General features: G+C 37.4%; 2 protein-coding genes across 4 annotated transcripts; both read left to right on the top strand.

Moving 5' to 3' along the window:
* The first annotated feature begins 5,254 nt into the window (after nt 1-5,254).
* Nucleotides 5,255-9,346, top strand: LOC130732528 (enolase-like). 3 transcript variants are annotated; one of them, XR_009017062.1, is made up of 7 exons: nt 5,255-6,002; nt 6,082-6,162; nt 6,977-7,078; nt 7,551-7,625; nt 7,727-7,769; nt 8,353-8,997; nt 9,076-9,346. XR_009017062.1 is itself a non-coding variant. In XM_057584555.1 (6 exons), the coding sequence occupies exons 1-6, from the start codon at nt 5,949-5,951 to the stop codon at nt 8,388-8,390; spliced, it is 393 nt and encodes a 130-aa protein (XP_057440538.1). In that variant the 5' UTR covers nt 5,255-5,948; the 3' UTR covers nt 8,391-9,346. The 3 variants fall into 3 exon arrangements, 2 of the variants coding, with proteins under 2 accessions (XP_057440538.1, XP_057440539.1); XM_057584555.1 differs by having other exon boundaries at nt 8,353-9,346; XM_057584556.1 differs by having other exon boundaries at nt 6,082-6,132; nt 8,353-9,346.
* Nucleotides 9,347-21,059: 11,713 nt separating this feature from the next.
* Nucleotides 21,060-25,820, top strand: LOC130729757 (bifunctional enolase 2/transcriptional activator-like). Its single transcript, XM_057581595.1, has 17 exons — nt 21,060-21,299; nt 21,378-21,447; nt 21,726-21,790; nt 21,876-21,923; nt 22,112-22,198; nt 22,277-22,357; nt 23,160-23,261; nt 23,346-23,426; nt 23,523-23,597; nt 23,698-23,757; nt 23,851-23,928; nt 24,554-24,748; nt 24,860-24,922; nt 25,029-25,117; nt 25,213-25,264; nt 25,340-25,396; nt 25,475-25,820. Exons 1-17 carry the CDS (start codon nt 21,180-21,182, stop codon nt 25,541-25,543), a joined length of 1,392 nt encoding a protein of 463 aa, XP_057437578.1. The 5' UTR covers nt 21,060-21,179; the 3' UTR covers nt 25,544-25,820.
* The last annotated feature ends 83 nt before the right edge of the window (nt 25,821-25,903 follow it).

Below are 25,903 nucleotides of genomic sequence, written 5' to 3' on the forward strand. Positions count from 1 at the left end.
AGTGGCAGTTGTTGATTCATCAGCCTTCCAACTCCACATTGCATCTTCATTAATAACCACATCTCTACTGATTACAATAGCATTGTTCTCAGGATTTAGTAGTCTATAGGCTCCTGTTGAGTGATAGCCTACCAGTAAGAGCTTTTCACTCTTATCATCAAGTTTCTTTCTCCTTTGATCTGGTAGATGCCTGTAGCACACTGAACCAAACACTCTAAGATGCTTCACTCTAGGTTTAATTCCAGTCCAGGCCTCCAAAGGTGTCAAGGATTTTAATTTCCTTGTAGGACACCTATTAAGTATGTAGGTAGCTGTAGAAACAGCTTCTCCCCATAGATTGCCTGGTAAACCCTTACTCTTTAACATGCTTCTAACCATATTAGCAATGGTTCTATTTCTCCTCTCAGCTACACCATTGTGCTGAGGGGAGTATGGTGCTATTACCTCATGATAAATGCCAGCTTCCTCACAAAACTGCTTCATCTCATTTGAGACATATTCACCACCACCATCAGTTCTCAAAGTCTTGATACACTTCTCACTCTGCTTTTCAACTAGGACTTTGAATCTCTTGAATACTGAAAACACTTCTGACTTCTTCTCAAGTAGATATGTCCACATCATTCTTGTATGATCATCAATAAAGGAAACAAAATACCTGTTCCCTCCAGATGACTTAACCTCAAATGGGCCACACACATCAGAATATACAACATCTAGTGCTACTCTAGATTCAACTGGCCTGCTTTTAGCAAATGAGTTTCTCGGCTGCTTGCTTAACAAGCAATCTTCACAGACTTGACCTGAAGGTTTAATCAGAGGCAAACCCTTCACCATTTCTTCATGACAAAGTTGATGTAACCCTTTGAAATGAAGATGACCATATCTAAGATGCCATAACCTGTCAACTTCATCAATTTTTGCAGACAAACACTGTACACCATTGGTATTCAAATCCACACGAAATGTCCTGTTTCTAGACAATTCTGATTGCAAAATCAGCTTGTGTTTAGGATCATACACCAAGAGCCTTTTCCCCTTTGTCTTCAAGGAATAACCTTTCTCTATCAATTGTCCTAGGCTAATTAAATTGTGCTTAACACTAGAAACATACAAGACTTCTGGAATATAGGCTTGTTTACCATCTTTCTTTTTCAACAAAATTCTACCAACACCATCAGAAGCAATAGTGCTATTATCTGCAAATCTTACACTGCTTTTCCTCTCCTCATCAAGATCAACAAACCACTCTTTGTGGCCAGACATGTGAGAAGAGCAACCTGAGTCTAAGTACCAGGTGTTCTTACTAAGTTCATGAGAACTCACAGCAGAATTACTAACTTCATAGCTAGAATTTCTAAGCAATTTATCAGGACAAGAACTAACAGGATCATCAGGGACTACAAAGAGTACCTGTTCCTCATCAGAGTTATCATCATCATGGGCAGAATATGCACGATCTTCACCATCCTGCTTGCTGCCCTTCTTTTTGTTCTTGCATTCATAAGCATAGTGGCCATATTTCTTGCATGCAAAACACTGAACACTTTGCTTTTTACTCTTCCCTTTCTTGAACTTATCTTTGTCCTGATTCTTCTCCTTTGAATCCCACTTTCTCTTGGAATCGCCATCTTCCTCATGCTGTGAAGATTGCCCAGAATCTTTGTTTTTCCAATTCTTTCCCTTTGAGGCTTTTCCTCTATCATTCCAACTCTTCTTACTGGAATTTCCACCACGAGTATACAAAGCCTGCTCACTTTCCTTCTCAGAATCTCTCAGGCTCAACCTCATCTCGTGTGCTTCGAGAGACCCTTGTAACTCATCAATCTTGATTAATTCAAGATCCTTAGATTCTTCTATGGTTGTGACAATATGATCAAATTTTGGAGTGAGTGAGTGCAACACCTTTTCCACAAGAATTTGATCAGTCATTGACTCGCCATTCGACTTCATCTGGTTCGTCAATGTTTGAAGACGGGTGAAAAACTTCGAAATCGTCTCTGATTTCTCCATACGCATAGCTTCGTATTGCCTCCGCGGAGTCTGCAATTTCACCTTCTTCAATTTCGCCACGCCGTCGTAGCTCTTGTTCAGAATGTCCCATGCCTCCTTCGATGTCTTTGCTGCCGCAATTTTCTCAAAATTGGCCGGATTCACACACTGGTGAATGATGAACAAAGCTCTCAGATCCTTCTTCTTCGCCTCACGGTGGGCTTCTGTTTGCTCAGCCGTCGGATTCGCCGGTAATGGATTGTACCCAGAAGTTACGTATTCAAGAACCTCTTGAAAACCGAAGATCACCTCCATCTGGGTATGCCAACGATCCCAGTCGGTCTTTCCGTCAAGAACTGGCAGTGACGCCGGAAAGTTTCCATTCGCACCCGCCATGACTTTGAAAGACACGTCCACCTTCACCGTATTCAGAATCTCCGCCGTCGTCGCTTCTTGGACACCGCCGCAGCTCGCCGTCGCAGCTCGCCGCCTTCGCGTGTTGTTTGAGGTCGCCGGATGTCACCGAGCTCTCGATACCACTGTTGGTTCAGTCACAGAACCACTTGATCTTAATGACACACACACTATCAATATCAAAGAGGAAGAGGAAGAAGAATGATTAACAGTAACGAGAGAGAGGGAATGTTTTTCTTCATTGATTGTATTACACATAATCACTATGAGTAATGTATTTATACAACCTTATTACAGCTGAGTCAAACTAATCATTGGTCACTAATACTCAAGGACCAAACTCTAAAAGTAATAAAAGTTCAATGGCCTAATTCTGAATTACACATTACTAATTCCATCAGTTCTTGATGTTGAATTTGTTAATATTACTTCAAAAAATAAATTGAGTGTAGATAACTGATCAGTTTCCTTTCACTTCTTATTGAACATGCAGAATCGTGTACTTTCCTACGGTATTGCTGGTGCAATAGTCTTTCACCTGACAATAATACTAATACTTACTGGAACAGCCACTCTCCAGGTTTATTTCATAATGGATATACTTCTTAGCATATTTTGCATTTTTTTGGTAAAAGCTTGTTTGTTTTTGCTGATCAAGACCTATGCATAATTGTAAGTTACTGGCTTAAAGACGAGATTCTTCAGGAGCATTATTAGAGCACCATTAAATTGCATATAGAATTGCTAGGGCTTTATGTTGTTCCTTTGTTATGTTGTCTGCATTTTAGCTAAGTTCAATTTTTGGCCAACATGTCGGACCCGATGTCACAACATCTTGCCTGTGACATCTATCCCTGCGAAACCTGCAATGAGTTGGTTGGGTTTTCTGTGAAGCTTCGTTTTGATTACTTGGTGATCAAGCTAGGGTATTTTTGGAAGCTTCTGTGCGCCGTCCAAGGATTATATTATTATGTAATCAAATCGGTTTCAAAGATTTGATTTGAAGTTTGTGAGAGTTTTATTTCTAGAATAGGAAACTTTATATTGAAGATTCTTCTGCAGATTTGTTTCCTACTAACTCATTGAGTGTTGTGTGGACCTGTGCTCGTCCAAGCCCATCGAAGACAAGGCCTGGATGACTGCTATATATGAAGACCGAAACCTAGTGTTAGGTAGAGAGCTTATGTTGAGTAAAATTAGGGTTTACTCTTGTATGTGTTCACACTTGTTGTTCTCTCAGCATATTCATGTATTGATTCTTTTGCTGAGAGTTGATTTTTTGTTGTTTGATCATGAGATCTGTCTTTGCTCTTGTTGAGCTATTGAATCACTGTGGCAGTGATTGAGAGAAAGTGAGAGGGGCTCTCATACTTAGGGGGGACTAAGTAATAAACACTTGTAGAGATAGGTAGAAAAGACTGTGAAATGGGGCAGTTCAGTTAAGACCTTTTGTGTACAATTTCTCTAAATAATGGATTATCTTTCTCTTGGGTGAAAACCTTCCAGACGTAGGTGATTTTGCACCGAACTGGGTTAACAATTCTTTGTGTTCTTCTTTACTGTTTTTCTGATTTAATATTGTGATGCACTTCTGCTGTTATCTGCTGTACGTTGTGCCAGATGTCCTAGACATTTTGTTTGACATCTGTCCTGTGCGCGAACCAGAATTTCACTTTAATCATAGGTATAGACTTGGATATACCTGTTTTCCTAAAATACAGGTATAGGGAAAGGTGCTCATAACTAAATTAGCATACCCAATGAAGAATTCATAGCCAAAAATAGTTATAGTTGTAACACAAAGAATCAGAAGCAAAAAGTTATATTGCTCTTCAACCAATAAACTAAGAAGTTCACATTAATGCCCATTTGGCCTGTCCCTTTTCTTTTTTCTGCAGCAAGCTGAATGACTGTGAAGATGTTGGAGAAAGTGGAAGAATTTGACATGGACAAAGTGATAGAGGAATTTCAGAGATAGAGAAATGAAAACAGACTGCTACACTTAAGAATAGAAATAGAAGGAGACCAAGATCAAGTGCTTCAACAAATGGAAAAGAGAGAATAGTCTTGGAAGTCGAAACAGTGGAGCAGAAGAAGAATGCACCCTATTCCCATAAATCAAGTAACGTTAATCATCTCTTTCCTTTTTACTTCTTACTTATCCTAAGCTTGCGTAAATCATTGTGGGATAGTTTGTTTTACTCTCAAATTATAATATGGGTAATTCTAATGTGGGTGTGTGCTCCATGTGAATAATTCAGAGACAAAAGATATTTAAAACTTAACACAGAATCAGAAGTAATAGCATATGCATTGAAATCAGTCATGCAAACCAAAAGAAATAACAACACTCTCTACTTAAGTGCAAACAGATGAATAAGTCCTCTCTGCATCATGTTGAATTTTGAAGAGTTGATTATGTTTCCTCATGTCTCTTATATCATTCTAACATTGTCCCACAGAAGAAACTGCATAAATTTAACTACTTTATTGAATTTAGTTTATAAACTTTCTATTTTAACCTTTGAGTTACTCGTTAGTGAATAGTTGTAGACTTATAGTGCACTCGTACTTGATTGTAGCAGTTTTCGCTTTGCTGCATTTCAACATGGGTCTTGGTTTTTTATCATGAATCTTTCTCGATCAAGAGTTGTAGAGTAGAAACCAATAGCATATGCAAGAAACCATCTCAATGATAATTGATAAAGCAATAATAAATGCATAAGGAGCAAAACTGTTAATTTCTTTTTCATTTTCCACTCATTGCTTAAAACAGTTGTGAAGAATCTGAGGTTGCTCTAACAGAAGTGGTTAGAGCTTATATGGAATTGGGCGGTTAGTGTATGGAATTGGGCGGTTAGTGTGTTCTAATGGTACCTACGTATTGTTGCGGTTAAAGAAATTATGTTGTCTTATAGAAAGGATAATATTGGGATAAATTTTATATAACTCATTCCATTTCATTCATTATCCAAATAATATAGTGGTAAATTTGTTCCATTCCATCATAAATTGTCCAAACAATGGAAAGGAACTTTTTTGTCGTTCCATCTCATTCCGTTGCGTTCCATTATGTTCCATTCCGTTCCGCTCCATTATGTTCCGTTAATCCAAACATAGCCTAAGGGTATGTTTGAAAAAAATGATAGTTAATGTTATGACAGATAAATAGGTTTAGTTTTTTTCTTCTCTTTGGATAGACAAATAGGAACAAAGGTAATACTAAATTGCAGGAGAGGTTGTCTTGTGATTGCTCCCTTGGATTATTTTCACCTATATTTTTTCTGGAACTTGCAGGCTGTTGACAATGTGAACAACATGGTTGGTTATATTTACTTTTCACCCGTTTTTTTGCTGAATCACTTTTCCTTTTATGTTAGGGCTTGTTAATTATGCCCTTAGTATTGTACTTCCGCAATTTTAAGCCTACAACATTTAAGGTTAATAATGATACTAAAGCTTCTTTTGGTTGATCAAATTTTTCTGTTTTCTTGTGTGACAATGAACAAGATCCAACTCAGCTGACAGATATTAACAACCTAATGATTCAACTGCTCTGTGGAAGTGTTAATGAATGGGGTTGGTGCAAGGAAAAGGTGCTTAGCAGACCATATTTGTAATCATTCAATTTTCACTATGCTACATGTTTTTCTAATGCATATTTTGTTGTTTTAGCTTGGGGGAAATGCCATATTGGCAGTGTCTATGGCAGTCTGCAAAGCTGGTGTAAGTGTCCTGAAAATTCCTCTATACAAGGTATTTGTGCATGAACTGTGATACTAAATCATTTTAAGTTCAGTCTGTTCATGGGATCTAAGTTGTACAATTGAAGCTGTTCATGCAGTTGACTAAGTTTTATGAAATTAGGTGTTCAAGATCAACATGGTAACTAGATATATACTGTCATATTGATTTAAATAAATATTTACAATGAATTATTTGGTTACATGATGCATGTCTGCTAATTCTTACAGCAGTTTCAACAACCCCCCCCCCCTTCTCAGTTTTCTTCCATATTAGCAGGGATGTTAATCGCACTCTATAGCGGTCGGGAGGAGTGGCGGCCAGCTGTGACGGTGGAAGGAGTAGTGAGGCGTTCAAGGTTTGTGGTCGCAGCAGCCGCTTTAGTGGCAAATTTTGCTGCCATTGCACCACTATACTGCCGCTACAAGGATTAGGGTTCTTTGAAGGAGAAGAAGGTTCAAGAAAGTAAAAAATACTCTTAGAGTTTGAACGTTAGGGTCTAGGGCTATTGGTTGAGGGTGTTTTTCATTTTTCGGTTCTATTAGCTGGGGGTATTTTTGGTTTCCGATTCTTTTAACCTAATGAGGGCCCTGAAAAACAAAACTTTCATTTTGTACTGCCCTCTTCCACCTCTCTTCTCCTTTAGATCCTTACTCCTGCACCTCCACCACTTGGACCACCTTCCGGCGTTTTAGGATGACTTTTCCGTCCTCGTTTCTCCTTCTCTTGTGTAGCTGCCGCTATGCTCCGCTATCCGGTATTGACAAGCCTTGTTTTTAGCTGTTTTTGTTTATCTGACTTCATTTTGGCCATTCTTTCGGTGCAGCATATTGCAAACCTTGCAGGTAACCAAAGGATTGTTTTGCCTGTTCCCTCATTCACTGTCATCAACAGGGTATCACATGCGGGAAACAAACTTGCTACGCAGGTCTGCTTTCAAAAACTGGTCTGTATGTGTGTGTGAGAGAGATAAGTAATGCTTAATAAATTTCTATTACACCTGCCTATGCAGGAGTTTACTATTCTTCCTTTGGATAGTTCCAATTTCAAGCTTGCTATGCAACAGGGCATGCGAACACATGCACGAGCAGTGGCGGAACTAGAAATTTTAGGAAGCCTAGGCAAATTTTATGATTAAGTCCCTAAACTTTGCATTTCCTTATAAATTTGTCTTTTCTCTAATTTTTTTTTAGGCCAAAAAACCTACCTAGTCCAAAGAAATTTGTATTTTTTTTACTTTGAGCCAGGGCATTGGACCTACCAAGCCCTGTGTTAGGTCCGCCACTGTGCACGAGTCCATGTCAGTTTTGCATATTACAGTCATTCCGCTTTCCCAGATACGTTCTCTAAATGAATTTTTTTCATTATTTAGTTGTTAAGTTTTGGTTACGTCATTTCAGGGTGAGATTGCTATGAAATACGGTAATAAGGCAGTACAATATTGTGACGAAGGTGGATTCGCCCTGAACATCAAGGTAAATAATGGTTAGTAACATTTTTTTTTCTTTTTACGAATGGTACTTGGATACCTGCTTTCATATTCTGGCCAGTTACTGATGAGCTCTTAAATGATCAGGAAAAAGAATGTTTGGAATTGCTGGAAAGTGCCATTGACAAAAGTAAATGAACCCTTTTTCCCATTTGTAAATATGGTGTTGATTATTTTTGTGAATTATTTGATTGTTATGGCTCAAGCAAGGAATTGTTAAATGTGGAAGTTTTAAACGTAAGTAACCCATTTCCCGCCAAGAAAGTCCTCTTTAGAACTAAGGTCGGAGTCAAAATCCCTCCCCGGCGTCCTCCCCTTTGAGCCTAATCCATGTGCTGCTGATTCTGGTGCCAAAACCAAGGATCTATAGAACTCAGAAACTTAAAGAAATGATTCTCCACCAGCTGTTGCAATTTTTGGTCTGACTTTGAGCGAGATTGTTTTGGTTTCTTCTAGCATATCCCTTCTGTTTCTTGCTTCCTTTCTCTTTTTTTATATAATGTTGATTTTCAGATACAAGGTAAAACCTCTTTTATCCATTGTTGAGAGATGATCGAAGCTTGACTTGGTGAAGGACTCTCGAAAGCTACCACTTGGAAGCTTTTGTTTTCCTCTTTTATGGATAGGTTTTTGTTAATTTAGGTGGCTTTTTTTGCGGGATTTAGAATTGAGGAATTTAAGTGCTTATTTTTCATTCCCCTTTTTCTTCACAGGAACTACCGGAGTTCCAGCAAGTGAAAGGATGAGATGAGAAAGTCAGATACAAGTAGGCTGCAACATTATCATGGAGAATATGCAATCATGGAACTGTATTCTACTTAAATTGAACGGTGGAACAATTTAATTTTCAGCTTTGCGGAGTTTGCATGTTAATTGGTTCTTCTTGGACAACAAATTTTGATAGCTTAAACAAAAAAAGAGCTACTTCTTATGAATCAGTAAAATTAGTTTTGTTAATCTTTCCATCTTATTTTTTTTTTTAGCTATTTTTTTGCTTTGCCTTAGATAAGCAATGCAACTCATTCAAGACGAGAGCTATTCTGGTGAAGGAAGTACTATAGAAGAGTGCTTCTGGAATCATTGTGATAGTGAACCCTCAGAAGGTATACTAGGCATTGATATATATTTTTATTAGTTCAAAATATGCAGCATTTTGCATAATACTCATTCTATATGATATTAACCTTTGAGCAAAGAGTCACGCACATTAAGCTTGGGGACGTGAAAAGTGAGAGGAAGTATATTGCATGGTCTTCACCTCAAGGCTTGCATCTTATTAAAATGGACAAGGAGGGTTTGGTGGGATGTTGAGAAATAATGTTGGCGCGGTGTGGGGATATTTTTCCAAATCAATGAAGGTATGCAGGGCTGATGAGGCAGAGGTGTTAGCGATTTTACATGCACTTTTATTTTGACAACAATTTAATGTGTTTCAGGTGGCATTTGGGAGTGACTCTTCACTTGTAGTAGGTTGGGGCCGGGGTATGGTGGCTCACAAACGAATTTCATTGAATTGATTATCTTATGACGCTTGGTTTTTGTTATGATGTTAGTCATATTCTAAGAGAGGGAAATTCTGAGGCCGAAGTTTTGGTCAAGGAAGGGGACAGGGGGTTGCAAGCAACCTGTGTAGGTTTTTCATGGGCATATTGCTTTGTAATTAATATTCGACTTTTGAGACTTGGTTCTCTTTTATCTTCATGAATAAAGTTGGGTTTTCAAAACAATAAATAAAAAATTATTATTTTCAATTTATTTGGTTTCTAAATGTTTCCTCACAGTTGATATCCATGATTAATCCCCTCGAAACTCTACGATCACGTTAAGTGAATAGATCTCTCACAACAAAAATTTATACAACTTAGGTCATTATTATTTTTCTCTATTATGCTTCCTCAATTAATTTTTACTAATATATCATAGATAAAAAATATTTAAATATTTTTCAATAATGCACATATATGTTATAGTTAATATTAAATACATTTTAGCGGCATTTTTTTCCTTTTACTAATATATCATAGATAAAAAAAAAAGACCTAGTCTATTTGGTAACTAATATCATAATTTCACGTAATGCACATACGCTTAATAAGCTAAAACAAACTCCACATGACTTAGGCGTTTGGTGACAGAACGGAACATGACATAACAATACGGAACGGGACAGAACAGGATGGAACAAGACAATAATGTTCTATGTGTTGTGTTTGGTAACTCCTAGTCATTAGAACATAACCATAATTTTAATTACATATATAACCCTGCATGTTTAATATTTGATTGAGGATAAAAAAATTGAACATGCATAGAAACTGTTTGTTATTGCTTATTTCATGAAATAATCACTTATTTCTTTAAAATAATCACTTATATATTATTTAAGTTGTTTCAGTGTGCTTTTAAAAAAATACAAAATTTGATTATCTCTTTAAGCTATTTTAAGTGCGTTTGTTTAGATTAATTTTTAGAGATTTTGAGAAAAGCATAAGTTGATATGTGTTTGACTACTCTAATTAAAATCGCTTTTTTTTTGAAACAAAAGATTGTATTAAGATAAAGGGAATTATGATTTCTTCACACCTCATTTTGAGGTGGAAGGAGGTGGAGGAGGAGAGAGATAGGAAGAAAAGAAAAAGTATGAGAGAGAAAGTATGAGATGTGATAGATGATAAGAGGAGAGAGGTAGAAACAAAAATAGGTGGAAATGAAGTGTTTAAAAGATGAGGTGTGTATATATCATTACTCAGATAAAGGTAATTCATGAGAACAATCCTTTCAAGTATAGATTGGGTAAAAAAATAAAACAAGGAAAATAAAGAACATACACCCCAAGCCCAGCCAAAAACAATTCTAGGCCAAGCTACCCTTAGTGCTATTTTGGTGTCTAAGATAACTTATGAAGAGCCTCATTAAAACCCCCTTAGGAAAAATCCAGTGAGAAAAATCCTAAGGGGAAAAAAAGAGTACTCAAACATAAACTAACAAAAAAAAAAAAAACACTAACCAGCGACTACAAAATAATATCAAATATAATGCACCATATATCTTATAGGCACTGTTGCAAAAAGTAGATAGATTCACTTTGACAGCAACTTCTCATTCCAAATTCTTTGATCAACCGTGCAGTTTCATGGCCCATGGCATAGAATCAGATAGCATCATCCAAAAGAGCGTTAATTCATTCTGTTTGGTTCAAGCTCCAATAGAACTATTCCAGTAGTATAGATCCTTCCGGGCATTGGCGCCACGTTTGGCCAAGGCATCAGCTGACATATTTGCTTCCCTAAAGATATGTCTAACCAAAAAACAGTTAACAAGATGGACCAGCATATCATTCTGATTCAGAATGTTGATTAGTTTCCAGGGACGATTTCTACTGCAATTTACCCAATTGACGGCCAAAGTTGAGTCGCTCTCAATTATGACATTATGAATTGAGTGCTGGTGGCATAATTGTAATGCCTCAAAAATTGCCAATACCTCTGCTTCAAATGCAAAACCTATCCCAATGTTCTTTGAAAAGAACCCTTTAATTTCATTCTTGTGATTTTTCAGAATTCCCCCAATTCCGCACATCCCAGGACTCCCCTTAGCTGCACCATCAACATTTATTTTTAGAATTCCAGCAGAGGGTGGGAGCCAAGTTGAAAATCTCCTTCTTGACTCCTTAGGCATCAATCGGATATTCACAAAGTCCCTATTAAATTGTTCCAATTCATAAGGACAGCTACGGTTTGCAGCTTTTATCCACCTCCCAATGTGTAAGAGATGCATTTCCCACATGTTCTGCACACTGCAGCACTTCCCATTAAAACAAGCTCCATTTCTTTCAATCCATATAGTCCATATTAATGCATATGGAATCATGTTCCATAATGTACCATCTGACACTTTAGGAAGATCTCCCCATTCCAAAAGCAATTGATTAAGAAACAAAGGTACAGCCCAAGCAAAGCCTTCTCTGTTCACAATTGCATTCCATAGTTGCCAAATCACTCTACAGTGGAGAAACAAGTGCTCAACAGTTTCAATATGTTGATTGCAGAAAACACAATTGTTCACACCATTCAGATCAATACCTCTGGCCACCAGATTAGCTTTTGTAGCAATTTTATTCTGCTGGGCTTGCCAAACGAACAAGCACACTTTTGGTGGAGTCAGCTTTTGGATTGCACACGGTACCTGCCAGTCTTTTATCATCATTTGATCTTCAGCTCATCTGCACAAATCTTTTACAGAAAACATTCCATTTTGATGCAAGCACCAAATAATCGAATCCCTCTTGCCAACAGAAGGAAAAATCATGTTGACCACTCTATTAAATTCTTCAAATATCTCCAATTCCCACTCGAAACCTATTCTCTATCATAATAGCTTTTTATGATAAGTTAAAAGTAGTTTTTTCAAATAACTTGTTTTCAGTTTTTAAAAAAACACGAAACGAACATAAAATGATTTTTTGAATTTAAAAAGTGATTTTGGATTAAAATAAGTGATTTTTTTCATCAAAAAATTGATTTTTCTAAAATAAGTTGTTGAATCAAACGAACTATAGTTGGCTCGTTTGTCACTGCTTAAAAAATGTGATTTTACTTTTGACAAAAATAATTGATTTTATTTTAAGTGATTTTTTTGAAAAACAGAAATTATTTAACTTTGTCGACAAATATAATAAGTACTTTTCACTTTAAGAAGTTATTTAAAACTATTTAGATACAAAAAATTTCAAATACAAATTAGGGGTATTTTTAACTGTGTAAAAATTTTGAGAGAGTGTTCTGTTTCGTTCTCTTCCGTTTCACCCTTTTCCATGAACCAAAGTGTCTCGTTCCTAGAGCTTTTTGAACTGTTCTGTTCCATCTTAAAAGCATGACAAACACAAAACATAACCCATATGTCATGTTTCGTTCACTTGCCACGTGTTTACCAAACGCTACCTTAATGTTGTTGTACAATATTTTAATAGAAGCTTTTTTGTTTAGTATCCAGATACCGGTAGGATTTTATTTCAAAAAAAAAAAAAAGATACCGGTAGGATTTTGTAACGCCCCGAATTTCGGGTGTCACTTTAGTAACCTATTAAAGTAAATATGCAATATTTTCCAAAAGAATGTATAAACACGAGTATATATATATTTTTTCAAATGTATTTCCAAAACATGTCATGCATACTCCCAACTATAAAGAGATTTACATCAAGCCTTGAACAAGGTGAGTACCCGAAACCTCAAATATAAATTTCTAAACCCGTTATGCAAGCTTAAACCAATAATGGTTAGCTCTCTAACTCAAGGCTCTAACTCTACACCCGACTCTATTCTTCAAGTCTTCCACAGTTCTTCAAGTTCTCCTCTCCGACTCGTACGAAGGTCAAGCTCCATCGAAGATTCTTCATCGCCTAATAGCGTTAAGCGCCCAAACAACAAGTAGCAAATAGAAAGGGTTAACTTCATGCCATTACCACGTATAAAAGGGAAAAGCATGCTATTCAAATTTAAGTGCATATCATGGCACATAAACTAGCAACTTAATTCAAGATAGATGACGACATATATTCAACAATATAGATTTAAATCAACTATCAACAACTTCAACAATATTTCTACTCAGATATCAATAACTTAACAACGTATATGTTAATTCAGATATCAACAACTTAACAAAGTAACATTTATTCAGACATCAACTTAACAACATATAACAGCTCAGATATCCACAACCTCCACAGTATAGAATCAAATCATATGATAATAATCTCAACAATATAACATCAAATCAAATAACAACAACCTCAATCTAAATCATCTAATCAGATGTCGACAACCCCAACAATATCACATCAAACCTTATATCAACGACCTCAACAATATAACATCAAATCAGATATCAGTAACCTCAACAATATAACGACAAATCAGATATCAATAATCCTCAACAATATAACAACAAATCAGATATCAATAATCCTCAACAATATAACAACAAATCAGATATCAATAATCCTCAACAATATAACATCAAATCAGGTATCGACAATCCCCAACAATATCAATCAAACAATAACGTCTCGCAAGACGGGACAGTCCTGTGAAAATATCCACTCCACTGTCACTAAGTAACGCCTCGAAGGACGGAATAGTCATGTGAAAACATGCACTCCACTGCCACTTGATAACGTCTCGCAAGACGGGACGATCACGTGGGACAATCACCACCACACCGCCACTTAACGCCACATGGACGGGACAATCACGTGGGACAATCACCACCACATTGCCACTTTAGGACATCTCGAAAGATGGGACGATCACGTGGGACAATATCCACCACATCGCCACTTTATAACGCCTTGGTAGACGGGACAATCACGTGGGACAATCACCACCACATTGCCACTTCAAGTTCAAGCCGTAAATGTCAAGTTAGTCAACAACAATCCTCAACCTCAGTAATCACTCAAACAACAGTCTCAAATCCAACAATCAAATCAAGGTAACCACATGTTATTCATAACCTCAACAAACATAAATCAATTCAATGCATACCAACTCAGTTCAATGACAGAAACCAGTAAACGGCCGAAGCCTCTCAGAAAACGGAGACACACGTCTCAATAAGTTTACTCGGCCGAAGCCTTCATAAAACATTTGGCACAAGCCTCAGAAACAGAAACAGTCAATATAAGCAAGCATACAACATTGCAAGCATAATAATCACAATCCAATGCCAATCAATATAAACATCTTCATCTCAAACGTAGGCAGTGCGATAAAAGCAGGCAAGACTCAAAGACGCTCTAAAACTGAGTTACTCTTACCTTAGCCAATTTCTCCATCCAAGCTCAACATCCCAGTCCAATCCAAAATAAAGCTCCCGAACCCAGCAAGTTCCCCGGGCGTCCTCCTCAATTGTGAAACCTCACCAATTGCTCCAAAGTCTCTTTCCTCAGCTCAACTCGTTCCAAACCTTAAGCAAAGTATCATTGCTTAGTCGCTAAGAAACAAAACAACTAATAACACTATCAAAACCCGAAAAGAAGCTTTTGAAGCTCTAGAGTTCGACATTTAGGCACGAATGGACAATAAGACAGGTTTTCGCTAAAATGCGCATAACTCGAGCTACAGAACTCGGAATGACACGAAACCAATGCCAAAATTTCGACAATTGAAAGAGCTACGCAATGGCTTAGGTCATACAGACCCAAAAATTATTTTTGGACACGGTACCCTAACAAACAGGTTTCGGCCACTTTAGAAAATAGGGTTTCCGAACTTTTTCTTCGATCTAAATCAATTCCTAGGTATTCTTAGGCGATATCTAGGCCAGGGAAACTCTCAGAAAAATTATCGGATCGAAAACTAGAACAGGTGTATTTTGGTCAAGATTTTTAGCTCGGAAACTCAAAATCGGAATTTCGAAAAATAAATTGGATGAGGTCGATGCCCACGACGTTTATGACAACTAATCCTACTGAAGTCAAGCTCAGTCGAGAGTTTTTTATTCAAAAAGCGGAACCTCAACATAAAAATGGGTATTTCTACAGAATTTGATCTCTGCGGAGATTCGGCGAGATTCAGCAGAAAACAACTGGATATTCATGTTCTTGGGCATGCAGGGAATAAGTTTAGACAGAGAAATCAAGTTATTTGGACAGTTTTACAAAAAGCTCAAAACTTTGAGCACAGAAAGACATAGAGAAAAGCGACAGAATTTACGATCAGAGGTAAGGAAAAGTATCAGTACCTCGAGGCCTACGCGTAGCAACGAACTGTGCGACGATCAGACAAGAATCAGCGAAAAGCTCTCCTCCCTTTCTCTCCTCCTTGGCCGCGGGTTGTGTGTGTTGGTGGTGATGTTTTTTTTTGTTTTTATTCAAGCTATTTATAGGAAATGGAAAATGCGGGAAAATGAAAATTTCGCGATTCTGATTTTTCCTGAGCATTCCTCTATGAATTCTAAGATAGGTTCTGGCAACAGAATTTCAGAACTCAAAACAGGTTTCTCAGAATTAAAGCAAACGATCCAAAGTCGGTGTAAATCTATTTTACCCGAAAACTTACTTTTTGCAGTTGATGTCGGATGAGAAAACTTCTTTCTGAAGAAAGATTAGAAACTTCGAAAGAAATAGGTGTTCGAGTGTGGAATCTTCGTTTGAAGCTCCGAATAGAAAAAGTCTTCATCGACAGTTTACTTTAAGGTTCTTGAGCTATCAGGGATTCAGTTTCGGCAAACCTCCGAGAATCGGAAACGATAATTCGTACATTCCAGGGTTTCGTGTCGAAACACTCGTCAGGGAAAGGAATATGAGAAATTCTTATAATCCTCTGAATATTTTTGAATTCTGCTTCTACAGTGCTTTAAGAGCGAATTAGCCTTTTACTAACGCTTTCGCCCTAAGGCGGAAGTGAATAAAGCTCGTGCTATAACTATAGCGACAATAGTACTATTCTTAGTTGTTTCCTGAACTTTCTCCTTCATAATACTAATCCAAACATCAACCATAAGTCAAGTTCCTCTCACGCTGACACAAAATCCTATGCGTGAGTTGGAAATTAATTATTTATTATTTATTCAATTCTAAAATCCTGGGTCTTACAGATTTGAACCCTCGACTTGGAGAAGTCTAATCCATCAAGTACCATTTAAGCTATTCATACCAGTATATTTTAATAGAAGCTGTCCACCGCAGGTGAAAAAAAAAGAGGAATTTGTGCCTTCTCTCTAAATTCGAACACATGACTTGCCAAAAAAAAAAGATTTTCTCATGACAACACGTGTAATTTTAATTTGTATAAGAACTCAGTATATCTTATTTTTTATATGTATTTTCGGTTGTAATAGGTTGAACCAATGACTTAGTGGTTAAACCATTGATGGGTGAATATTATTATTATTATTATTATTATTATTATTATTATTATTATTATAAAATAAGGTGATTTGAAAATTTAAGGAGGAAGAAAATATGCTTATGAAGAGAATGATTATCTTAGGGTCAAAGTTCTGAACATATTAGTGCCTTAATATAGGATTATTAGAAATTAAATTAAAGGAAAATCAAATAAAATATAATACTTTGACAAATGATGAAAAATTTAAACATCATTCACACACACCTTGACAAATTCATAGACTTGACTAATTAAGCTGCAATCAGAGGTATTAAATGGTGATTTAGTGAAGAACACTTGTCTTCATGGTGAAGTGACAAGTCCAAGAACACTTGTCTTTGTGCATGCACTTTCATGGCCACTTGTCCTTCAACTTTCTTCAACATTTGCCCTATAAATTCGACATTTCTGCAGCCCTAAGGTCACACCACACCTTACACTCAACCTTGCTTCAGAAATCAGAGAGAAGATCTCAATTTTCCTTACAAACCTTCAACTTGTTCTTCACTTTCTCCTTTTGTTCTTCACGAAATTCTCTTTCTATTTCTCTAAAACCACTTCAATTATGTTTCTGGGTGTGTGAGGATTAAATCTGGAGAGTTTGGCAAACTTCTGGGCACAAAATCATCAATTCTGGGTTCAATCTTCAACTTGTTCTTCATCTTCAACCTTCTCAAATCACTCAAAAACCACCACCATCATGTTCCTAGAAGCCTAAATATCAATTATGGAAAGTTTTATAAAATTCTGGGTTGATTTGGGCTATTTATGGGCTTAATATTCAAGTTGGGCATCGTGTTCATCGCTGCCACCGTGTTGTCCAGTTTTCCGGCAAGAATCGTCAACTTAAAACGTGTTTTTCTCCCTCTTCCGAACTATGGTTGCGACGATTCAAAAGCCTTTGTTCTTCTGGAAGAAAGGAGAATCTGAATCTGTGATCCATTTATCTCCGGCGAGGAACGCTGCCGCCGCATCTTCATCTTCTCGGCGAGTTAATTTCTGGAAATTTCCAGATTTGCAATTTTCAGGTTCTTTCACTTCCCGAACCTATTTTTAAGCTTATATTAATAATTTTAAGCATGAAAAACATACATTACAACCCTTAATTCATGAAAGATTGGACTTTAAGCTTAAATGGTCTAAAAATGGTGATTTTCATGATTATCACAACTTGGAATTTTATCTTTATGTGATTTCTTAAACTGGAAACATTATGATTATGTCAAAATGATGCATATTTTGTTAGCTTTTTCTTATCTTAATTTATGGAATTATTAGTGATTAACTAGTCAAATTAAGTGGGAAATGTCTAACAAATCTCAATGGTGAAATGCTCATCTAAACTAATCTGGAATTGATGGTGAAATGTTTAAGCACGAAGGAACTAAAGTGAATAACTAACCTAAGTGTATGGGAGCTAATTAGTTAAGAGAAATTAATTAATGACTAAATTAACTTATCCAAACAAATTAAGGATTTATCAACGAGAATCATTACTTTTTCTCATCATTATAAGGCTATGAGTTTAAGAAAGATTGAAATGGTTAAGTAACAAAAGGGAATGGAAGGTAATTAAGAAGCGCATGTTTTCATGAAGTTATAGACAAAGTGAATTGTAACCATAATTCTATGCAGAGGAAACTCATGAGGATTGACGGATACGATAATTATCTAAGAACTAAGGTAAGATGGGGAGAGGTCACCAACCATGATGGAGGAATAATACGAATAAATGAGTATTGGACCCTCCTTAGGTCCTTTGTCGGTTGTTTGTTGTGAATTTGCCTTAACTTGTATGCTTTATGTCGTTGATTGACTAAGTGGTTAAGAAGATTGAAGTGGTATTTGTCTCTTGATGATTTATGTGATTTGGAATTATAACCCTGATTGTCTTGATAGATTAGTCTTGGCTCTGTGAGCAAGGTGATGTTGATAGCCTTGGCTCCATGAGCAAGGTGATGTTGATGGATTAGCCTTGACTCTGTGAGCAAGGTGATGTTGATGGATTAGCCTTGGCTTTTTTAGCAAGGTGATGTTGATAGATTAGCCTTGACTCCCTGAGTAAGGTGATGTTGATGGATAAGTCTTGACCTCGTGGACGAACTTATGTAACCCTCTGGCTGCATGAGCAGAGGTGTGATTGATGATTTGTTCCTTGGCTCCATCAGCAAGGATGTATGTGCACACATGATTTCTCTTGGCCCTGTAAGCAAGAATGATTCTAAGGGATTCCCTTGGTCCCGTGGACAAGGATTTCGATCTTGGCTCCGTGAGTAAGAACGATGTCTTGATCCTGTGGACAAGGTTTTCTTTGGCTCTGTGAGCAAAGCCATATGATTTTTATGTCTGATTTTGGATTTCTTGGTGGAAATGAACATGATATGTCTGTTGATGTGTGGCTCATTTATGTTACGTTATTCCCTGATGGGATTGAGTTGGAATGCTTCTCACCCCTCTGTTGTTTGTTTTGTTGTTTTTCTCCTCTTTTATCAGTGACAGGCACTGAAGATGGAGATTGAGTTGTTGAGAGATGTGGGGCAAGACTTTGGGCGTAGATCGAGTTTTGTGCGCCAAAGTTACTAAGCCATGGTAGATATCGGTGGGTAAGAGTTTAGGATTCAGGATCATGCATTTTGTGTACACCAGGATTTACTCTTTGACTGTACGACTTAGGGAAGATGCTAATTGGAATTTTAATTCGGAGATATATCTAAGTCTTGATGTTGTCTTTAATATAGAAAAGTTTTAAATTTCTTGTCAAGTAATGTATGAGTAGAACTAAATTTGCATCACAAGTTTGGGTGTCACACGGTACCTAGACCGAATCGAGTTTAATAATTGTCATGTAGGTTTTTTTTTTGTTCGAAACATCATAAAGTTAAATTGCATCTTCCAATGACTGAACCCTTGACCTCTCTCACCCAACTCATATGTCCTCTAGCTCTTAGCACTTGAGTTATCATTTGGGGACATGTAGGTTCATTGTTGAGTAAATAAAATTTTAAAAAAAATCGATTAAATAAAACTTTTCAAGAATAAAAAAAAGGAAATTTTATTATTTTCAGAAACAATTTTAAATTTGAGTTTAAAAGAAGGAAGTTTCTAGAACGGAAGGAAGTTTGACGACGTCTTCCGTGTGCCACTTCGTAAGTGAACACCGTGGTTCACCTAAAAAAATAATTGTGAAAGTACAAAAACAACCTCTTAATAATACTCATTTTCCAGAAATAACCCTTCTTTAATCTCTTCCATCTTCCACCTTATGATTTTTTTACCAAACTCTCAAACCCTAGCTTTCACCTTGTCTCCTTGACGTCCACCGTTTTCCTCATCGGCGCCGCCGTCATCCTCACAGGCGCCACCGGCGAGCTCCTCCATGCCCTTTACGGAAGGCCTTCACAGCTTTCGTTCCCTCATTTCTGGAAAGCAAACACAATTAACATGTGAAATGGGGAAATTCTAGAGAATCAAAATCAAATTTGTAACCAAAAAAAAAAATCAAATTTTGATATGCATTGGATCAAGTAAACAAATACCCAGAAGAGAAAACATTGAGGGTGAAAGGAAATGTTGGAAAAGCTGAGAAATTTTGGTAAGGGTTTCTAGAAGATGCTTGATCACAACACAGTTCTTAATGCAGTCGCTGCCTTCTCTGCAAGTATGGCGCCACCGACGAGCTCCTCCATATCCTCTACGCCAAGGAATCCCCCTCCCCTGTGAGTGGCTTTTCTACTCCTCCCGTTATATCCTTCAAGAAGCATTTGAGAAAGTTCTTGTTTTGATTATCCTCCAATCTGCTTGAGAACCTTGATGGCCTCCTTGGATTTCTCCACACCCCCAGCGGAGTCGCTGACGACAAGGGGAAGCTCCGAGACGGTCTCGATGCGGTGGCCACAAGCGAGGACGAGCGAAGGAACAGCGGAGGTGGCGATGTCGGAGTTCAGAGCGGAGGCGGTGATCTCGGAGCGAACACCAGGGAAGGGGAAGATAGTGAAATGGGCACCATGAGACTGACCCACCGAAGCCAACACTAGGAAGTTTCACGCTGAAAACCCTTTCCCACACAGGCAGTGGCGGAGCAAGGAATTTTGTGGAGCCTGAGCAAGGTTAAGCCTGAGCCTAACTGCCCACACCTAGTGTCTCACTCATGTTTTTAAATTGCGATCGTGGTTGCAGATGTTGCGGTATAGCGACGTAAATAGTCTGTTGCAGTGACTATTATCGTGAATTTTTTTTTACTTGAATAAATAGTAGTAGGGATAATAATTATTAGAAACATTGACATACTCGAATCGATGATAACTAAAATATTATTTTAAACAACATATATAATATATTAAAAAAAAACTAACGAAACCAGTGGTTTCTTCACTAGTTTAAAAATATTTACCTAGGTCTGTTTTTTTACTTTTTTCATTTACCTTTTTTTTTGTCAAAAACTTCATTTACCTTCTTTTAAAATGTTTCAAAAGAAACCATACAGCCCACTTAAAAAAAACAAACGAAGGCCCAAACCTCTTATGAAAAGCCCAAATGCCAAACCCTAATTTACTTGGCCGTGCTCTCTGGCTCCCGCGCCGCCACGCCGCCGTCGTCGCTCGCACTCTGTTTTAAGGGGCACCAAGATCAGCCGTAAACGGAGAACCATGGAAGGCATCTCGTGGAGGATTCATGCACGCCTCTTCCGTGGCAATAGAAACGTGGTAACCATCAGGAGCATCAATGCAAGGCAGGTCTTCGACAAGCGTGGCAATCCAACCATCCAGGTTGGCTTCCTCTTCCTCTTCCTCTTCCATTTCCACACTTGCTATTTTCTCCCCTCCCTCTTCTGACTATCACTGCAGGTGGATTTGACATGCTCCGATGATACTCTCTCTACTTTTGTCCTCCCAGTATCAAGCGGTGTATCTACTGGTATTCTTCGCTCATTTTCCTTAGAAGCGCAAGTGTCTTTATTTGTTTAATTCTCTGTGTTTGTCTACTTCTCAGACTTTGTGCTTGTCTTTAAATCCGATGGCATTTTCTCTTTTCTTCTAGTATAGCACTTTCAAAATTGACTGTGACTGAAATAGGGCTGGTAGATATAGCTACTTTAAAATGTAGCGGTGCTATTTGGTTTGGTTATGGTAGGCTGCTTACTCCAACTAATCCTATGAAACAAATTTTAAATATTTACTTTAAAATGTTATTAGGGATTGACAAGGACCTTGAATCGAGAGACGGAAGATCAGATTGCCTTGTAAAAGGTGTATCAAAGGTACTCTCATGTCTCAGGAGAGGTTGTCTTGTGATTGGTCTACCACCGTTGTATTATTTTCACCTATTTTTTCTGGAACTTGCAGGCTGTTGACAATGTGAACAACATCATTGCCCCTGCATTGATCGACATGGTTGGTTATATTTACTTTTCACCTGTGTTTTTGCTGAACCATTTTTCCTTTTATGTTAGGATTTGTTAATTATTCCCTTAGTATTGTAGTTCTGCGATTTTAAGCCTACAACATTTAAGGTTAGTAATGATACTAAAGCTTCTTTGGATTGAAGAAATTTTTCTGTTTTCTTGTGTGACAATGAAAAGGATCCAACTCAGCAGACAGATATTGACAACCTAATGGTTCAACTGCTTGGTGGAAGTGTTAATGAATGGGGTTCGTGCAAGGAAAAGGTGCTTAGCAGACCATATTTGTAATCATTCATTTTTACTATGCTATGTGTAATTCTAATGCATATTTTGTTGTTTTAGCTTGGGGCAAATGCCATATTAGCAGTGTCAATTGCAGTCTGCAAAGCTGGTGCAAGTGTCCTGAAAATTCCTCTGTACAAGGTATTTGAGCATGAACTGTGATACTAAATCATTTTAAGTTCAGTCTCTTCATGGGATCCATATTGTACAATTGAAGCTGTTCATGCAGTTGACTAAGTTGTATGAAATTCTGTTTCCAAGGTCAACATGGTAAATAGATGTATACTGTCAGATTGATTTAAATAAATATTTACAATGAATTATTTGGTTACATGATGCATATCTGCAAATTCTTACAGCAGTGCCAACAAACACCCCCCTCTCAGTTTTCTTCCGTATTAGCAGGGATGTTTATAGCGGCCGAGAGGAGTGGCGGCCAGCTGTGACGGCGGAAGGTGTAGTGAGGCATTCAAGGTTCGCGGTCGCCGCAGCCGCTTTAGTGGCAAAATTCGCCGCCATTGCGCCACTACACCGCCACTACAAGGATTAGGGTTCTTTGAAGGAGAAGAAGGTTCAAGAAAGTAAAAAATACCCGTAGAATTAGAACGTTAGGGGCTAGGGCTATTAGTTGAGGGTGTTTTTCATTTTTCGGTTTTAATAGCTCGGGGTATTTTTGGTTTTCCGATTCTTTTAACCTAAAGAGGGCCCTGAAAAACAAAACTTTCATTGTGCACTGCCCTCTTCCAACTTTCTTCTCCTTTAGATCCTTACTCCTGCACCTCCACCACTTGGACCACCTTCCAGCGTTTTAGGATGACTTTTCCATCCTCATTTCTCCTTCTCCTGTGTAGCGGCCTCTATGCTCCGTTATCCAGTATTGACAAGCCTGGTTTTTAGCTGTTTTTGTTTATCTGACTTCATTATTGCCATTCTTTCGGTGCAGCATATTGCAAACCTTGCAGGTAACCCAAGGATTGTTTTGCCTGTTCCCTCATTCACTGTCATCAACAGGGTATCACATGCAGGAAACAAACTTGCTACGCAGGTCTGCTTTCAAAGACTGTTCCGTATGTGTGTGTGAGAGAGATAAGTAATGCTTAATGAATTTCTATTACACCTGCCTTCGCAGGAGTTTAATATTCTTCCTGTGGAGAGTTCCAATTTCAAGCTTGCTATGCAACAGGGCATTCAAACACATGAAACAGTTCATGTCAGTTTTGCATATTACAGTCATTCAGCTTTCCTAAATACGTTCTCTAAATGATTTTTTTCATTATTTAGTTAAGTTCTGGTGACGTCATTTCAGGGTGTGATTGCTATGAAATACGGTAATAAGGCAGTACAAGTTTGTGACGAAGGTGGATTCACCCTTAACATCAAGGTAAATAATGGTTAGTAACATTTTTTTTCTTTTTACGAATGGTACTTGGATACCTGCTTTCATATTCTGGCCAGTTACTGGTGAGCTCTTAAATGATCAGGAAAAAGAATGTTTGGAATTGCTGAAAAGTGCCATTGACGAAAGTGAATACACAGGCTCGGTTAGTTTTACCCTTATCAAACTTCTGCTTATGATGCTTTGGCTTTTTAAATGCCTTCATTTAAGGGCTCAACAATTTGTCTTATGTTCTTAGGTTTTAATTGGAATGGATGTTGCACCTTATGCATTCCGCAATGAAGACAAAGCATATGATTTGAAATTTAAGGAAGATGTGAGCTCTCTATTATCTCCTCCAGTACTGCTAAGTGTTAATTTTTGGTCTAGTTGGAAAGTGATGGGAACCAAATATCTAATTCCAGATAAATATGGATAATTCCCAATTACAGAAACATTCATATTATATAGACTCTCACACTCAAGAAGCAGAAAGGTAAAGGAAAACACTCACAAAGAAAAATATAAAGACAGAGAAAACTTGAAGGGTTTGCCAACCTCCCTGCCCAAAGGGCCCAAAACCACTAAATTTATGCCTATGTCTACTAACCACTTTCTTTGCATTCATCATATTAAATATAATATTAGTTGCTCTTCTCACTCAGTTGTAGCTGATAATTATATAAAATTAAATATTCACCATTCTGTCCTGCTTACTCATGTTTGCTGATCTTCTACTTCCATCCTCTTTCATGTAGCATTCACAGAAAGTAAGCTTAAGGAACATAAATATATTATTTTGGCACACACATGGGCATAAATGATAAAACCTCATATTCTGTTTGCTAGTTTTTCCAATTAACTTATATATTCCAGCATTCATTAACGTATGAGTTAGTAACATATATGGTGATACATATTTAAATTATTTATTTGCTTAGCATTTTCTGTTTGTCATTCAGAACAACGATGTCTCACAGAAGATCTCTAGGGATGCTTTGAAAGATCTCTACACATCATTTGTGAAGGAGTACCCAATTGTTTTAATTGAAGATCGTTTTGACAAGGATGACTTGGAGCCCTATGCCAAGCTGACTGAAGAAGTTAGAGACCATGTGCTAATTGATGGTGATGTTCCCTTGGTCTCCTTCCTGAAGGTTTGCACTTTACAAAAAACTCCTCCCCCTCCCTCAAAAAATATTTGTATCTGTTGGCTAAGACTAGAGGGGTTGTCCTTTGACTTGTTACCTCTTGTATTGTGTCCACAGAGGGTTCCGATGGCAATTGAGTCAAAGTCAAATACAGAAATATGCAATTGTCTTATGCTCAAGGTACTCGAATTCTGTCAGGAATATTTTATTGAGAAAAGTTATTGGATCTCATTAGACGTCAACCTATATTTACCAATATTGATTGAAACAAACCCAAAACATGCAGGTTAGTCAAATGGGATCTGTGACTGGTTGTATTAAAACTGTCAAAATGGCCAAAGAACATTTTTGGGGAGTCATTGCCTGTCCCGGAAGGTTTGAATCTGTCTTTAAATGCAAATGATGCTCATGCTGGTGAAAAAGTTGAGTCAATCACTATAATATACTAACGTTCTACATATTGGTTGCAGTGGAGAGACTGAGGATACCTTTATTGCTGATCTATGTGTTGGTTTATCAATGGTATTGCCTTATTTTAATTAAACTTTTGTGAACTTGCGACTTGAAGTCTAACTGTGGAAATGTTCTCTTGAACAGGGTCAAATTAAGGTTGGAAATCCATTCAGTGATCCGCGACTGGTTATACATCTTCGGGTTAGTAATAATGGTCATTACGCTAACTTCAGCTTTCATAGTTAAGCCTTTTTTTAATGCTTGAAGTTCACTTGGCAGCTCAAGAAAATTGAGATTGAGCTTGGTTCGGAATCATTGTATGCTGGCTGGAACTTCCGTCACTGGTGACTGTGAGGCGCAGCTTGTTGCAAATGGTATTTTATACCCTTAAAGCTGAGGCAAAAAGCAGTAGTACATTTTGATGTTACGTGAAATGGGAGTTACGTGCCATTTTAGCATTTTTGATGTTGTAAATTGGAGTTATGTGCCTTTGTAATTATCATGTGACCATCAAAATGCTAAAATATTGGAAAAGCACGATCTGATCTCAATGACTTATTATAAAACATTATATTATGTAAGACAATTTAACATTAATAATATGGTATCAAGTGGTATAGAATTAGTCTTATTACCTCCACCACAGTGATAATAAAAGGTTGGATTTCTAATTGTTCGTGAGTCTTCTAAATCAACATGAAGTCCATT

This window comes from Lotus japonicus, chromosome 1 (genome assembly GCF_012489685.1).
Source record: "Lotus japonicus ecotype B-129 chromosome 1, LjGifu_v1.2".
Taxonomy (NCBI): domain Eukaryota; kingdom Viridiplantae; phylum Streptophyta; class Magnoliopsida; order Fabales; family Fabaceae; genus Lotus; species Lotus japonicus.

Coding starts and splice junctions, on each gene's coding strand:
- LOC130729757 (XM_057581595.1), top strand. CDS start 21,180: ATGGAAGGCATCTCGTGGAGGATTCATGCACGCCTCTTCCGTGGCAAT. Junction 23,758..23,850: donor AAAGTGAATACACAGGCTCG/GTTAGTTTTACC, acceptor TTATGTTCTTAG/GTTTTAATTGGAATGGATGT. Junction 24,749..24,859: donor CCTTGGTCTCCTTCCTGAAG/GTTTGCACTTTA, acceptor TTGTGTCCACAG/AGGGTTCCGATGGCAATTGA.
- LOC130732528 (XM_057584555.1), top strand. CDS start 5,949: ATGATTCAACTGCTCTGTGGAAGTGTTAATGAATGGGGTTGGTGCAAG. Junction 7,079..7,550: donor GAAACAAACTTGCTACGCAG/GTCTGCTTTCAA, acceptor ACGTCATTTCAG/GGTGAGATTGCTATGAAATA. Junction 7,770..8,352: donor GGAAAGTGCCATTGACAAAA/GTAAATGAACCC, acceptor TTTTCTTCACAG/GAACTACCGGAGTTCCAGCA.